Source organism: Eretmochelys imbricata, chromosome 4, assembly GCF_965152235.1.
Source record: "Eretmochelys imbricata isolate rEreImb1 chromosome 4, rEreImb1.hap1, whole genome shotgun sequence".
Taxonomy (NCBI): Eukaryota; Metazoa; Chordata; order Testudines; family Cheloniidae; genus Eretmochelys; species Eretmochelys imbricata.
The window spans coordinates 65,534,392-65,551,044 of NC_135575.1; the positions used below are offsets into that span (position 1 = coordinate 65,534,392).

At 37.4% G+C, this 16,653-nt stretch overlaps 1 protein-coding gene across 4 annotated transcripts in view; it reads left to right on the plus strand.

Moving 5' to 3' along the window:
* GRIA2 (glutamate ionotropic receptor AMPA type subunit 2) overlaps positions 1-16,653 on the plus strand; it is a 113,019-nt gene that overhangs the window by 41,551 nt on the left and 54,815 nt on the right. For all 4 annotated transcript variants that reach the window (XM_077814478.1, XM_077814479.1, XM_077814480.1 and 1 more), the window contains exons 3-5: positions 2,948-3,187; positions 8,809-9,005; positions 13,121-13,174. In XM_077814478.1, the coding sequence (XP_077670604.1) occupies positions 2,948-3,187; positions 8,809-9,005; positions 13,121-13,174 (491 nt within the window). The remainder of the gene's footprint in view (positions 1-2,947; positions 3,188-8,808; positions 9,006-13,120; positions 13,175-16,653) is intronic.

The following is a 16,653-nucleotide window of genomic DNA, read 5'->3' on the forward strand; positions in this document are numbered from 1 at the left end:
TTGAATAAATCACTTCTGCTTACAGAGACTCCCCTTTTTTATTGCCGTAAGGCCTGATATTGAGTCCAAAAAAATGACCGCCACTGCTGTTTAAGTTTAACACCAGCATTGTTACTATTAGTTCAGCTGTCATGATAGCTACAAAATTGGATGTTCTTTTAGATGTACTAATTCCTAATTTTCATACACAATATGCTGTCCCTACTCTTCATGGGTTTTTTCCCTTTTTTGGACCCACTTATATATAGTTGACAAAAACAACACCACTTTTGATCTATATACTGGTATACTTCATTTTTTATACCTATTTTCTCCTTTTTACTCACAAGTTTATAAAATAAATCTAAATCCACATTTAGATGTGAATTTCCATCCATAACTATTTTTCCCATGACTAACAGTTCTGACTTCATTCAGCTTTTCCTTGTCTTTCAACTTCATATTTTCACTCAAAAGGCAGCTGGAGCTCAAACATTGTGTGTTATAGGTTGCCTATTGAATTCCCAACAAACTTCATATATTTATCTGGTACTTCCATCTTTGCAATTCCCATTAACTTTGGCCCAGAAAGTTAATTTGAAATTATTTTTATTATTATTATTATTTATATGTAATTATTATTACAAATGAAATTATTGGACCTAACTGGCATTTCACTAGCAACTCTGTGTAGCATATGTGGGTGTTGTAATAAATGCACCATATGCAACTCATAGTTCCTGTGCTTGTATTAAATCTAATTTTTAAAGTTCTGTTTTTGTTGCTGACCCAAAAATCTTGGCAGCCACAGTTGATAACTGGTCTGATTAAGGCTCTGTATACCATCAGTAATGTTTTTCTTACCTGCCTCCCAGTTAGTTCCAGTAATATTTTTAAATAGGTTGATCCTTCCTTTGCATTTATCTTTAACATAGTCTATATGCTCTTTCCAAAATAATTTAGTTTCGTATATATTGGTCCTAGGAATTAAAACCTTTTAACTATATCTATTTGTTCTCCATACAGATACAGTTTCCATTCCTCTGTAGCTATCCTTTTTGTAAAGATCAATCTTTTGGCTTTAGCTATGGAGAACTTGAAACCCCATATATTTCCCAAGTCTTTTCAGCCACCTCAGTGTTCCTGCTCCAAACCCATAAAACACAATCCCTAACTGAGTTCTCCTCTCTATTTGTATAAACTTTTCCTAACCCTTTCACAGATTGGATCACTAATTATCATTAAGTTGTCATATTACCATCAGATAGAGGTTAGCTGCTTGGTCACGGGCAAGGGCGAGCCTGGTTTGCCTTAAAGAGCCAGCTAGCCTGTGACACTGGGAAAATTAAACATAGAAAACATTTCATTAATACTAATCAAAGTCTGAGAAAAAAATCGACGAGAAGTCATTTAATTCCAAAATTAACTCAACCTTAATTCTACCCCTCTACATATGCCCTAAAACAGTGATATTCCGACTGAGGTTTGTCACATGTAAGTGGCTCCATTGGCTCTTTGCAGCATATGATATTAAAATACTGTGTGATTTAATTATTAACCAATCAGGATGCTTTTATTATGTTATTAACCAATTGCAGTTGATAAATAATAGTACTTGGTCAGTCATTCTGCTGTGAGAATAATACATATATATTAAATATTTCCCCTGTCATACTGTTGAAATATGAATATATAGTACTATAGTAAATGAAACAATAAATTCACACCTTAACACCACTCTTATTTTTGGGTAATGTTGACCGCTAATTTGACTTCTGAACCACTGTGGTTTGGGTTTGAGTATCACTGCCCTAACATATAGTCTCTGTGGTCAATTATCATCATAATTAATACTTGGGCAAAATCATCCTCTATTACACTCCAGATTTAATCAGTGCAGTTGAGGGCAGATTGCAGCACATGGTGTTGAAGAACTGCAGTCAAGATTAATGGGCATATTCTCTTGATGGATCTGCCTACTATTTCAGGTGACTACATACAGACCATGAAAGCAGAGAGGAGAAATGTGAGTCAGATAACACAGATGTTTCAGGGATACACAGCAGAAGCAGAGTGAATATTTCAGTTATTCTCCTCCTCTCTCCAGTTTTAGTAAACAGAACCATATATTCTTCTACACATGTGACATTTGCCATGTCGATTAACAGAATGACGCAGAAAGCGTAGATGTTTACCCAGGCTGCAGTGATCAGCATTGTCATTGGCTTGAATTGTCTGTAGAGGTGATTTAAAAAATAATGATCAGCATATTATTTACACCCAGGAGATTATTCTTTCTTCTATGTGTCCTCAAGTGTTATCCAGAAGACCTGCTTTTGCTGAGTCCTAAAAAGCTGATATTAAACATTTAATTAAACAATGCACTGGAACACAACAATATACAGTGCCACTACCTCTGTCCTCTTGTTTTCTGTGTTTGCTGTTTTGTGTGTTTGGTGTGTAGTTCTGAATTTGCAATTTCCTCAAGCAGTACAAATGGAAAATGTATTTGTTTAAGGTGTTTTGCAAGAAAGAAAAGACTAAAAAAGCCTTGTCACCAAAACCAGATTGTATTTAATAGAATAAAAAGTAGCAATTTCCATAATTGTGCTATAGTCAGACATGAAATTATCAATTTTTAAAGAAACAAATTCCAGCTCTCTTTTGTGCATGGAATTTATAAGCCAGCTGTTAAGTTTTCTTTCTGAAATAATTCTTTTGAGTGTAAGCTACATAATACATTATTACATTGTATATTGTATTAAGGTAGCTTTTGGTATATTAAGTTTTGTTAGTGATTAATAATATGAGATATATTGTTATATCTAGAAATATTGTCTTTCTCCATTAATTAAAGTGTGTGAGTATACATTTGTAGAATATAAATATGTGATAGGTTTCAAACAAACTTTTACAAATCCGTGCTGTTTCATACAATTTGATCTGTCTTTGTTTCTATCTCTTCTAGTCTGCTCCCAGTTTTCAAGAGGCGTCTTTGCAATTTTTGGATTCTATGACAAGAAGTCAGTAAATACCATAACATCATTTTGTGGAACTCTTCATGTCTCCTTCATAACTCCTAGTTTTCCAACTGATGGAACACACCCATTTGTCATTCAGATGAGACCTGACCTCAAGGGAGCTCTTCTTAGCTTGATTGAATACTATCAGTGGAACAAGTTTGCATATCTATATGACAGTGACAGAGGTAAGATACAGTACAACTTATCAGTATAGTTTTTGCTAGATGTACCTAACTGAAATGCTAAAGCAGTATTACAAAGACAAGCAGAGCAAGGAGAAATGTTTTCCCTCTTATGCCACTTTAACAATATAAAACTCGGGTCTCAGGAAAAGAAGCTTATCTGACTGCTGTATATGGTCAAAGAATAAATGCGTTTAACTGAGAATGAAATAGTTGCAGTATATATCAGAATTATGGACATGTGCTAATAAGTATTGATGCAAGTATAATATTGTCTTTGGAAAATAGTTCCATTAGAAAATCTATTTTAAAATGTAAGTGTTTTAAAAAAATGCATCTTAACATTTCTCTATTTTTTAAAAATTTAGAACATTAAGGTTACAAGTGCCATACCAATTAAAGTTAGAGAACCAAACCAAATTTCAGTCAGCTCATTTCTTCTACCACACAGCAACTTTAAATGCAACCCCCCCAACACCCCCCAACATATAGTTCACTACTGCAGTCTCATAGTTCCAAACAATAATTGTCCAATTTATGAAGATCCAGGACTTCATCTCATCACAAATCCCACCCACCTAGAACACCACTCATAGGTCCAATTAGACTTGGTGGTAGTCAAGGGCATCAAGGGATGGTTCAGTCGCACAGAGTCGCTTCCAAAGAGGGTGCAGAATCTGTAAGTGGAGAACCCAGAGTAAAACAGGACCTAAGGAAAAAGCTCTAGATCGCTAGACACAACCCTCTCCCCGCCCCCCATTTGTTGAACTTGGCTTACAGTACCAAATCAAACTCCACTACCCATAGGCTCAGATGACCCACTCACTCCTGTCCTGCACAATTCCTATGTCCTTTCAAGATTATTTTTATTACAGTACTCATATTATTTTATACAATCAAAACAAACAATTTGCAAAGGTGGCAGGTGTGTTAGTTGTTTTGGGGGGTCTTATACCAAGTTGAAAAGGGGAACGGTTTTGACTATCTTTGTTGGAATTCCGCTTTTTTATTTGTCTCCAAGTGCTCCTTATTTTTTCTTAATAATCTTTCTTCATCTTCTTTCTGTTTTCATTTTGTCCTCTGTCTTTGAAAGCGATTGTGTGGTGATTCTTCAGTATGTTCATGGACCAAAAACTTTCCTTAGGGTTGCCTTGTCATAAATAAATGTGCAGAAAATGGTCAAGATGTAGTTAGATTTAAAAGATGGTTCAAATTTACCCTGGTATACTTTTTTTTTTTTTTTTTTTTTTAACAAGCAGTGAAGTGGGTTTTACGTACTCACCTTCAAATGTCACCACCTTCCACTGGTCTGGTTTGCATTGTGTTGTTCAAAAAAATCAAAAGGGACTTCTTCAAGGCACGTTTATGTGGTGGTGTTTTTTAAGCCCTGCAGTTAGATAAACTAAAGCTCTCATACGACCTCTAAAAATGACTTCATGTCATGCAGTATGATCCCTGAACTGGACTGCTCTCAGATTCTCTTCAAGTTCACATTTGAATTAAAAACATTCTTTGTCTTTGCAGAAAGGGCAAGTAGCTTATTCAATACTCCATCAATCAACTAGCATTGCAGTGTGTGCTAGTACACTGCATGTGATTACTATTTAGGAAAATTCTTCAAAGCACCCATTTCTATAGTACATCTTACTGTCAGCTGTACTGAAGGGAGTAAATAACTAAGTGAAATAGTATATATTGCCACATTTTGGTTTTGCCATTTTTTGTTTGTGTTTTCACCTGAATGACCAGGCACCCAAGTAGGGAAGGTGATGGGTGCCATTTGTAAATCTCTAGGGGCATGAATCTGCAACACTTACTCATACTGCATAGTATATTACTCCTGGAGTTCTTTCATTGATTTTAGCGGAGCTACCTGCAGAGTCAAGTACTTCTCAATGTCCGTAAAGGTGGCAAAATTGGACCCTAAATTAGGAGAAGCCATTTTTCAGCTCAAAACACCATCACCTCAGTGACCAGTGCCAAGGAGGTGTCTATAAAAAGTATATATGATTCAGCATGTTATTTTTTTCTTCTACTGTGGAAAGAGAGAGACTTATTCCCATGGGATAAAACATTAATAAAGTGGAATCAGGTGACTTTGTAGCAATTTCAGTTTAATTACTTATTCTACAACATTGAGTTTATTATTACAGCTCCAGTACCTTTGTTAGGGACCGATCTTGTGAAGTGCTGAGCGCTCTCACATCCCATTCCATTCACCTTTCAGGATCAGACCATTATTTAGTACAGTACTTGCTCTCATATGGATTAATCACATTTTGTTTTTTAGTGTTTTCTACCTTCCATACCTCTTCTTCTTCTTCTTCTTCTTTTTTTTTTTTTTTTTTTGCATAGTTTGTAATACTGAGTGGTATGGGAGTTTGCCTTGGTTGTACGGAGAATGGAGACGGTGTTAGAGGATTCCATCTGCAGCCAAATTACTAATTCAAAAAAGAAAATGCTAATCTGACATTTTATGCGGTTGCCTCCATTTAGTCCTCCCATTCAAAAGATCACTGAACTTAACTGTCTGTGCTCATTATGAGCATTTGGGGAAAAACACTCCTGATCCTCAAGTTCTGAATTAGTACTTGAAGATTTAATATGCTAGAACTAGGCCTTATGCAGTCTCCCTATGCACTTGGGCCACCATAACAGTTACACAATGTCAACATAAACAGTAATATGGGACAATATGTCAGATATATATCCATATGAAACCATCTCCTTGCTCCAAAAACTAAACTCATTGAGGAAAAATGTGATTTGCTACCTTTACTCCGAAGGATTTCATAGAACGAACATTGTCTTAGTCCCATCAAAGGTGATAATGTTCTACATGTATAAGTATCATGAAAGTGGGTTATCAAACACCTCTTAAGGCTGAAGGTCCAGAAATCCGGAGATTTAATGTAAATGAATCAATACCCTAATTTGAATTTTGATGAATATACAATAACAACCTGATTCATTTGTCCATTTGATTTCAGAAATCACAACCCTTTTTCTCCCCTCTCTCTTTCTCTTGAGGTCAATCATAAATACTCTATATGATTTTTCCTTAAAAGTAGAGGAGACCATAGGAGTGACTTGTGTTATGAGAGAAGCCTAGATCTCTATGTAAATAGTTAATAGATAAGGTCCAAGTAGATGTAGTTCCTTGATTTTGCAGGACAAGTAAAATGTCTTGTTGTGTACTGCAAATGGCTTCATCTGTGCTGCTCTTTACATCCGTTTATAACAATCTGAAAGCCCCTTGGAGGCAACTGTTGATAATGAGGGAGTTCAACTTTGTGACCCTTGTTGCACCTAGCCATCTTTCATGTGTGAATCAAAGGAAGTGTAAAATGCACAAAAGTTGGATCAAACTTTAAAAAAAATATATATGTATAATCTATCCAGTGATACATAAAATTGTGCTACACAGTGTGTGTATGGGAGGGAAGTTAAATATCTCATGGGGTTTCTGACCTCCTCAGTGAAAGGATTGGCGTGTAAACCCAAGTGTCCTGGCCAAATGCCAGACAGGAAAATTCTGCCCTCCCCCACTGTCTTAAAATTCCCTCTGTTGTTTCAGTTGTGGTTGCCTTTCCCATAACATTGTGTGATCCTTTTGGACCATGAGTCCTGCTCTGGGGTAAATGAGCCACTTTCCTTTCCCTGTTGACCAACTCCCACTTGGAAATGTTGCACTCCTGGAACTGCTGCTTTAATTTGCTGAGGTGCAGTGACCCATTCCCACCGCTGGGGTCTGCTGTCCCTGCTACTCCTAAATGTTTAGGACCTTGTTGTAGCTGCTCTCTTCGACCCCCTGCCCCCTTTTCTCTGTGCTTCTTTAAGGATGCAGTCTGTTGCATGAGGCCCTTTAATGAGCCTGCCCATAAAAAAACAAGAGGTACAAGCTGCCACTTGGGATCCATGGAGAAGGCACTAAAAGGGAGGAGTCTCCCAAGAAAGATTCTATTTATTAAGGGAGATTTAACAAGTCTACAGCTAAGTTTAAAGCATAGAAACCTTTGTGAGCAAAGATTCATGGGATTATATTGTAAATAACAATAAATATTCAACCCATGCCAACTCATAGAAAGTGTATAGTTTAAAGACGTGTAGGAGGACTGCAAGCTGCAAAATGTGAGGTAGGACAACGATTATGGTTTTGTTGGCCTGCCCTGATCTGTTTTAGAGTCTGTTGATTTGATTTTTAGATAAAATATCTATATCTTTTTTAAAAAAACGACATCCATCAAAAAATAAAAATTTCCCCCACACAATGTAAAGATCCACAGTTGTTTTCAGGAAACATTGAAAATAAAGGTTTAAGCCTGAAATAATGGTGACCAATCTTGTAGATCATTAACATTTTCAAAGTGTCAAAATTAATTGTTAAAAGCCTATTGGTCTTAGTGTAATGAGCCATTTGCAAATTATAATTCAAATGTAATTCTCGTTGTGATCCTTGTCCAACTATGTGTGTTACTGCTGTTATTGTTAATGAGAGTAATGTGTAAAACTTTCTTTATATATTGTGGCAGAAATTTGTCTCAAAGAAAATGCATGGCTCAGTTTATTTACACAAGTCAGAAATGACTACTCAGGTTTTACGGTAGATAAACTATATATAGACATCGATGTGGTTGTGAAAAATCTACTGACTTGGGATAAATACTATATGCCATCCTAGAAACACTCCTTTTGGGATTCTCTGGGTAAAATTTATAGCTGATACTTCTCACTCACTGCTGGCAGCTGGAGAAATCGTGTTTATTTCAGGGTAGACTTTCATTACTGGCACTGAATTACATCTTTCTTTATTCTGTTCTCCTTTACTTCATGTAAGGGAAATGTAGACCAGTAAAATTTCTACTGAACTTACAGTATATTGTTAGCTGTTGAAATTGTACTGAGAATCCATCTCTCTGTCAAGATTCCGTGTCCTACCAAAATAAAATAAAATAACATCTGTAAAAATTGACATCTTAAACATCTGTAAAAATTGCTTGTGGGGTGTTAGTACTGAGTCTGTTTAGGTTAGAAAGAAAAGCATTTCATCAGATCTTCTGTAACTGGGGCTATTACTTTAGTCAACAGAAATAAGGGCTCACGAAGAACCACTGAAGTAATTGGGAGTTTTGCCGTGACCTCAGTGGCACTGGGATCAGGATCAGGCTTTAAATGCATTGCCACTAAAGCATGGGGAGGTAAACAGTTCAATAGCATGTAGTAATAAACAAGAGATTCCGTTGCTGTAATTGGATAATTTTTCTCCTAAAAGGCCTTTTTTGAAAAGTAGAGTATCTCCCAAATGCATTGCAAGTTTTTATTGTAGGGTGATACAATTTCTTCCTGAAGCAAGCTGAAGCAAAAACAAAATGTAGTTGTTTATAGGGTCCAATCCTGTATTCCTTGCAATGACCTACATGGAAGTTGTGTGTGCACAAGGCATGCAGGATCAGAGCCAGGTGCGTCACCTTTGCAGGAGAGTTCTGTCACAGCTATCTTTTCTGTTTGGCAGCCACACAAGTTACTGAGTGGTCTTTAAAATAAATTAGCTACAATTTACACGTTATGGGCCTGTGTTATTCTTGCACCTTGATCTGTTGTCTTACCCCCACACCCCTTACCAGGCTTATCAACACTGCAAGCAGTCCTGGATTCTGCTGCTGAAAAGAAATGGCAAGTGACTGCTATCAATGTAGGAAATATTAACAATGACCGAAAAGATGAAACTTACCGTTCACTATTTCAAGATCTGGAGGTGAAAAAGGAAAGACGAGTGATTCTGGACTGCGAGCGGGATAAAGTGAACGACATTGTCGATCAGGTTTGCTACCCTCAATGTTTCAATGACAGCAGAAATGGAAGACTTCTGGGTTGTATAAGCATACGTAATGAGTGCTCCTGTAGTGCTGCTTTATCAGCAGTTTTTATTTGTGTATGATTCTATTATGATGATCAGTTACTTTACCCTTTGAATACGGTTTTATACCATGCTCATCACTGTTGTATCTGAGTGCCTTTCAGTAGTGTATTAAGCAATATGACTACATATCTGTCACATCTTTGTTCTCTCATCGTCTCATCTCTCATCTCATTCTCATCCATGAGAAGTGGAGTGTTTTGTTTTGGTAGTGTTTTTTTTTTTTAATATATATACCTATTGCCATGTGTTTATGTTAGAGAAGGCAAGGTCTTGCCCTCAGAGTGGAGAGTGGTGAGATTGGTGATGTTCCTTAGTTTATGGGAAAGTTTGTTCCACAGTCTCGGACCACACGCATACACAAACACACACTCATACACACACACAAGCTTTACTCTTATTGTTGAGAGTTCCATTGTGCCAGAGGAGTAATAATAAATGTGTTTCTATGATGCTGATGTAGCAAAAAGAAACTTCGGATAAGGAAGTAAGTCTGTTGCTTTATGTGGGTGTTTTATTATTTTTTCTATATCCAATACAGAAATTAATACTCATTAATAAATAGATTTGCAATTACCAATTATAAAGTCCCAAACCAATAATTGATAATCATTTAATATGGAGTAACTAATCTACTCAATCTAACTGCAATGTCTCTTGGAGGAGCAACTACATGCATATATGCATAGTTGTTACACCTCAGTAATAAAAATATTTAATAACCAAATAGGCTTTAAATAATCTAATACATGTAACTAGTAATGAATTTAATTAAGTTCATACATCATATGTCATCAGTGGGCTCAGCTCAAGAGTTTCTGGATGAAATTCTGTGGCCTGTAACATGCAAGAGGTCAGATTAAATGCTCAAATTGTCCCTTCTGGCGTTTACATTTAAAATACTTAGTGTTAGATATTGCATTTACTTATAGCCATGTACTCCACTGAAGCCAATGTCTGGAACTTGGCCAACTAATTCTTGTCTTAATGTAAATTACAGGATGCCCATTCCTGCCTCTTTAAATTAGTCAGAAACTAAATGAGAGAATCAACTAGAGTCCCTCCTTCTTCCAGTCTTTATTTTTTTAGGGCAGTGTAAAAGCAGGTGGCTCTATTGGTCCCTTGCATCACCTGCTAGGCTGGGAAATACAAATGTCTTTGAACTATGTGACTCCCTTAATACTCTAGATTGATTGTAAATTATTTTAGATCAGCACTTGCATTAGGACCTCAGGACTGGGAGGTGTACTGAATAGTGCAGACCCAGAGTGCCTTCCTCTCAGTACAATTATTGGACTGGGTGGAGTCTTTGATGCCACTGTCACCTCCCAGAAAAGAGACTGTCCCAAGTGTCCATGTAATGCCTAATCCCAATGCATCTGGAATGTCCTCCCTAAACTCAAAGCTGGTTAGCATTTTGTGTGGACTTCCAATCCCTGGAAAAGCAATATTGGCAGTTCATGTGATTTTGTTGTGAATCTCATGATATTTGGTGTGTTGTTTTTTTTTTTCTTAAAGCCACAGTCCTTACTATCAACTGATTGTGAGAATTTCTGCTTTAAAAAAAAAATTATTACCCCTCATGTTTGAGGAGAAAATCTTGAAAATGTTACCCCTTAAAACTCAAAACCTCAGAGCAAATAAAAGTGATTTTTAAAATCTCATGATTTTTAAGTCAATCTCATGATTTTTTGGGGCCTGACTCAGGATTTTTGAATGAATATTAGAAAAGTTACCAACTCCTGTCCACCATAATCCCAGCACTATGCTCAGGGCAGACATTCGGATAAGTTTAACAGACTCCTGATGCAGGCGATGTGGAGCCTAGCAGCTTATGGAGAATTGCCAGCATTTTCAAATGATTTTCAAGGGACAATTCTCTAAATTGGCAGGGAGTCTGGAATTTATTAGACTCCCAGTCACTGAAGGGTTTAGTGTACATTCTGGTGAATTTTAACATATATATATATATAAATTACTAGTTAAGTATTCTTATCCCAATTTTAGAAAGACAGAAAGAATGATAAAATATTAAGTGATTTGACTAGTGCAAGAGCAGGAGTTGACAGTTCTTGCTATCAGTCCCATGCTTGATCCACTAGACTTGGCTACTTCTCACATTATTAATCTGTACCCTATGTTACCAAAGGTCACACTGACTACAGAGCTGTGGAGATGGCTGAACTAGCAGCAGACAATCAGCGGTGAGGGAGTTTAAGGCAGCCTTAGTATAATTAGGGCTGCTTCTCCCCATACAACTTCAGACTGGTCTGTGCTCCCACCAAAAATCTATGACTGTCTCTGCTAATTTTGGCAGGTTTGCAGTTGCATTTTAAAAATGTTTTTTTTCTCTCCTGTTACTATGTGAAAGACCCACACAACAGGGCAAACTGATTGACAAACAATTGTATAGGGGAATCAGTGAAACTAACTATACACAAGGTACTGTCAAATGCACAGGGCAAACAAACCAGAAAAGAGATTTTTATTTTCTAATCTTTTTCAGAGGTATTTACGAAGTAGGTAGAAAAATATTCAGACAGTGTTTTGATTTTTAAGTTGACAGTGTCACTTTCAGACCCTAATTCTACAAACACTCCTGCCAACTGTAGTGCTTATTTCTGTCATACCAATTTAAATACCAAGTATAGATCTTGATTCAGGAAAGTACCTATGCATATACATAATTTGAAGCCCATGAATAGTCCTATTGAAGTCAGTAGTGCAGAGTGATGATGAGACTGCTCACTTAACAAGCCCTACGCTCAGGAAGTGTTTGAAGAATCAAGCTATTAAGTAATACATACAGTATGACAGCTACAGTACAGAAGAGATCATATAAAAAGCTATAAATGCCACAGATATATCAATAATTGCAACTTTTCTGACCAAATTTCATCATGTATTCATTCATCCCTAGCTTCACTGAAAAATAATTAATATCTTTAAAATTGTCTCAAAATCAAGCAAACAAAACTATTATCCATCTAAATCCATTCTGTGTTCTATATTTTTGATATTTTGTTGCCATTTTGGAGTAGACATGACTGCTTTGGGGAGGGGCAGTTTTTTTTTGCTTAAGTAGTATTTTGGGGTCCATAATAACTTTCATGTATAATTTTGAGTGTGATCATTTTCCAAATTTTAGTTTGTTATCCAATACTTCACAGAAACCCCCATAACAGGAAAAACTAATTACAAGCTGACTGGTACATTAATTTTCACCTCCTAAGAACACTCTGTGAGCAAATATAAATAGTGATAATGAGCCCTAAATCTTTTATAATAATATACCTGCTAAGATGTAAAAGAAATAAATCTTACATGAATTGAATGAAGCTAAAGTTTCTGTCAAACAAAAGCCTGACTTTATAGAAAAAAGGTGCAGCTTTGATGGGTGCCAGTGTCGATCGACTACCTAGATCTTGGAGGCAGGCATGACCACTTGTGCCTCCCTTCCCATTTCCCGAGAGCCGATAGGTAGGGAGTGGGCAGCATGGCAGGGATGGGCAAAGCCTTGGCTCCATTTCCCCTTGCCTCCACCATTTAGTGTCCAGGACAGCTGAGCCAGCACAGAGGGTGTCATAATTTGCTGCAGGTACTGCCAGCAGTAAATTACTGCTCTTCCAGAGTAAGGGGGAAGCAGGGAGGGAATTGTGCTACAGAAGGTGTTTCTGAGGCACAGTGCCTGCTGGGACTATAGTTGGAGTATGCCTAAAGGTACAATCTAGTCCTTGGAATTCAATACGCATCTTTCAGTGTCTTGGGGACAAATCTTCAGCTGGTGTAGATTAGCATAACTCTGTTGACTTCAAGGGATATGTGCTGATTTGCCCCAGCTGAGGATCTGGCCCATGGTGTTCTGGGTAAAATAAAAGCACATATTTTGAACAAGCACAATATAAATAAATAAAGATTAGTGAATAGAACTAATCTTGGGGTATTGGTTAGTTTTTTAGGGTAAACCCATGTAGTAACTGTTCATTTTCAATGAAAATGAGTTTTATGTTCTTTTACAGGTTATTACGATTGGTAAACATGTGAAAGGATACCATTACATCATTGCAAATCTGGTAAGTGATTTCATTATTACCATGTGCCTGCATTATGCTTTTTAGTGTTTATAATAACATAGCAGGACAGTATTATGTTTTATGAGCTTGTAGTGGATATTTTTTTGGTGGGGAGGATATTAAATTTGTTCCTCCTTGCTAAACTTTTGCTATTTTATTTCTTACAAAAATGTCTTTGGGACTGGTGCATTCAGGTATTGAATGCTTCCTATCGTGTTCCCCTCAATGGGAGTTCTTGTGGCACCTTAGAGACTAACCAATTTATTTGAGCATGAGCTTTCGTGAGCTACAGCTCACTTCATCGGATGCATACCGTGGAAACTGCAGCAGACTTTATCCATGGTATGCATCCGATGAAGTGAGCTGTAGCTCGCGAAAGCTCATGCTCAAATAAATTGGTTAGTCTCTAAGGTGCTACAAGTACTCCTTTTCTTTTTGCGAATACAGACTAACACGGCTGTTACTCTGAAACCTGTCAATGGGAGTTGAGGGTGCTCATCACCTCCAGAAAGATGTTCAGCATTTTGCAGGATAAATCTTTTAAACTATACACATGAGAGCAGTCCGAGCATATGTGGGAATTAGAATACTCATTGCCCTCCATGTAGACCACATCATTCAATTAGGGAAAAAACATTACCATTACAAATTATTTGTGCCATTGATTGTGGAACCAGTTTTTTGTGTCCTTCTTCTTTGTTCTTGGTGCATCTTCTTTTTTCAAAATTCCTAGGCTTTACATTTAGTCCATGTAATTAGTCCATGCGTGCAGTTCTCACTGAAGTTAATGGAATGTAATAGGAGAGCCATAGCAAATCTTTCTTACCTTGGATATTATATGTGTTGTTAAAACGAAAAGACAAAAAGTAAAGTAATATGCCACCATCCAACTAAACTATTCCAAATGCACCTCAATACTGATATCTGATATTTATTCCAGTCACAATGTTGACTGGGCTTGCTTTTGGCTATTAGTGTGGTCAGGAGTGGGCTGAGAATAAGTATATATAATAAATATTAAGTTGAACTTGAGCTCACCCAATTAATGTTGGGTGAACTTTATCTTATATGAGTTGGTAGCCGTGTTAGTCTGTATCCATAAAAACAACAAGGAGTCCGGTGGCACCTTAAAGACTAACAGATTTATTTGGGCATAAGCTTTCGTGGGTAAAAAAAACAGTTGCATCTGAAGAAGTGGTTTTTTACTCACAAAAGTTTATGCCCAAATAAATCTGTTAGTCTTTAAGGTGCCACAGGACTCCTTGTTGTTTTTATATCTTATATGCCATCTCTTTTGAAAACTCTTGGTCTAGATTTTGCAAAGATCAGTAAAACTGTGTCACTAAACTATTGCAAAAAGCCAATAAATAACCTTATATTCCAAGATCATGCTACATTATTTCGTTTTCAGGGCTTCTAGTGTCAGGGCCCAATTTTGCAGTTCATATTCACATTGGTAAGCACTTGATCAGGCAAATAATCCCACTAACTTCAGTGACAATACTCGTGTTGGCGATCAGCAACATGAGTACGGGCTGAACAACCAAGACCTAAATCGAGACAGAAAATGGATCCGCAAGGCCAAATTGTGACATTATCCACTGGCTTAAGAAGTGGCAGTGTAGAGCTGCACCATGCTATGAGCAGTGAGTGGCCCCCCAAATGGCACATTGTTTAAGGACAAGGGCAGTGCCCAGACTACACCATCTTTAGGCTGGTGTAGACTTCTTCTGTTTGTGTGATTAGCTTGATCGGTGGGCTGATGTAGAAGGGAGGCCTCCCTACTCTTCTCGGCTCTGGGGCTCACTGAGGAAGCCATCTGAGTGAGAGGGGCTGCACCCTGACAGGCCACAGAAAGAGGAAAAATTGAGTACAGTCCTCTCTCCCTACAGCACACTTTCATAGGGGTCAATCACAGTCTGACCCTCTAGTTAATAGCCTATCTAAGAGAGATTTAGCAAACTCTTTACATTGTTTCAAGGTTAATGATCTGAACTGCTGTTTTCCTTTTCTGAAGATGAAGAGCCATTGAACTCAATGGAGCTATGATGATTTACACTATCAGAGAAATTAGCCCAAAGGCCAGATTCTGAAGGCTTGATTCTCAGTTACTCAGTTCCTGTGCTTGGGGCAGGGACAGAGCATGGGGGCAAAGTAGCTATAAACCGCTTTGTTTTCTGTATTGTGGCGCTTTGTAGGTGGTTGACTTGGCTTAGGGCTGCTCTAACTTACATTCTGTTTCCCCTGGCCCTCTAAGGGCTCGGGGAAAACAGAACAGCTCCAGACATGCCACTGCCTGCTCCCAGTCTACCCTCTATCAGACATCAAGAAGCCTCCCCAACTCGCATGTGCAGGATATATTCTGTAGGGGCCATTTCTACCGACTTTGAGGCCCCTTTCTGCTGCCAGTGTGATATAAAGTCTGAGTTGGCTTAACTCAGAATCAGATTCTGAATGTCTGTTTAAAAGCAGAATAGTGGAAACATATATGGAATTAATCTTTCTTGAGAATAAAAGACCCAACCCCCATGTACTGCAGGTTTATCAAACAACATAGAAATATGTCATGCCTATGAAATTTGAAGAACTACAAAACTTTGCTTAATTTCATATCAATTTTTAGTTTCGAAGGACAGCAAATATTTTTGATTAAAAAATGTGACTGGTCCATTTCAATACACTGATTGATATTTCAGACATTTGCTCTCACTTTGCAGCAGAGAACCTGTGGGATTGTAATTTACTGAACCAAACTGTCTCAGAAACATTCTGGAGGTTCCTTTTTAATAATACATTTGCATACTACAAAATTGTACAGTAAGAATTCAAATGCAAATATTACAGATCTTTATATAATGTTCTACACAAATATAAGGTAAGTACATCTTATCAGCCATGAGTGGACCCATAGGTAATTTGAAATGGTCATTTCATGAAAGACAATCATCTTTGACTTGGAAGGATTCCCGATGATATATAGTTAATACAGTGAATTATGTATTGCATGTTGCTATCAAAACAACCTGCGGTTAAGATCAGATTCAGAAAGACTGCATGATTCCTATATAAATGCTCATATTAGCAAGCAATGTGGCATCCACTGTGAGCGCAGCAGCTAACATGCATTACTGTAGCAATTGTGACAGCTTTTGGTCATGGCTGTTTCTTTGTGTATTCATTGTGAAAACATTTTGGGTACATTTCAAGTTAAGTGTCTCAGATTAAGGTTTCCATTGACATTAATTAGCATAATTATCCATGTTGGTTTAGCAGTAACAGATTATTAAACAGAACATCTTTATTTTAGTTGTACAGCTGAAAGATAAAGATACACCCATCGTGGATCAGCAGTTCATTAGCTGGGACCAAATCCTTCAGTCCTGATGTAGAGCCCAATTGACCTCAGTGGGAGTGGGAGCGGGAGCGGGACCTTAGTCCTTACAATTGCAAAACACCTATTGAAATCAGAGTATGTTTTT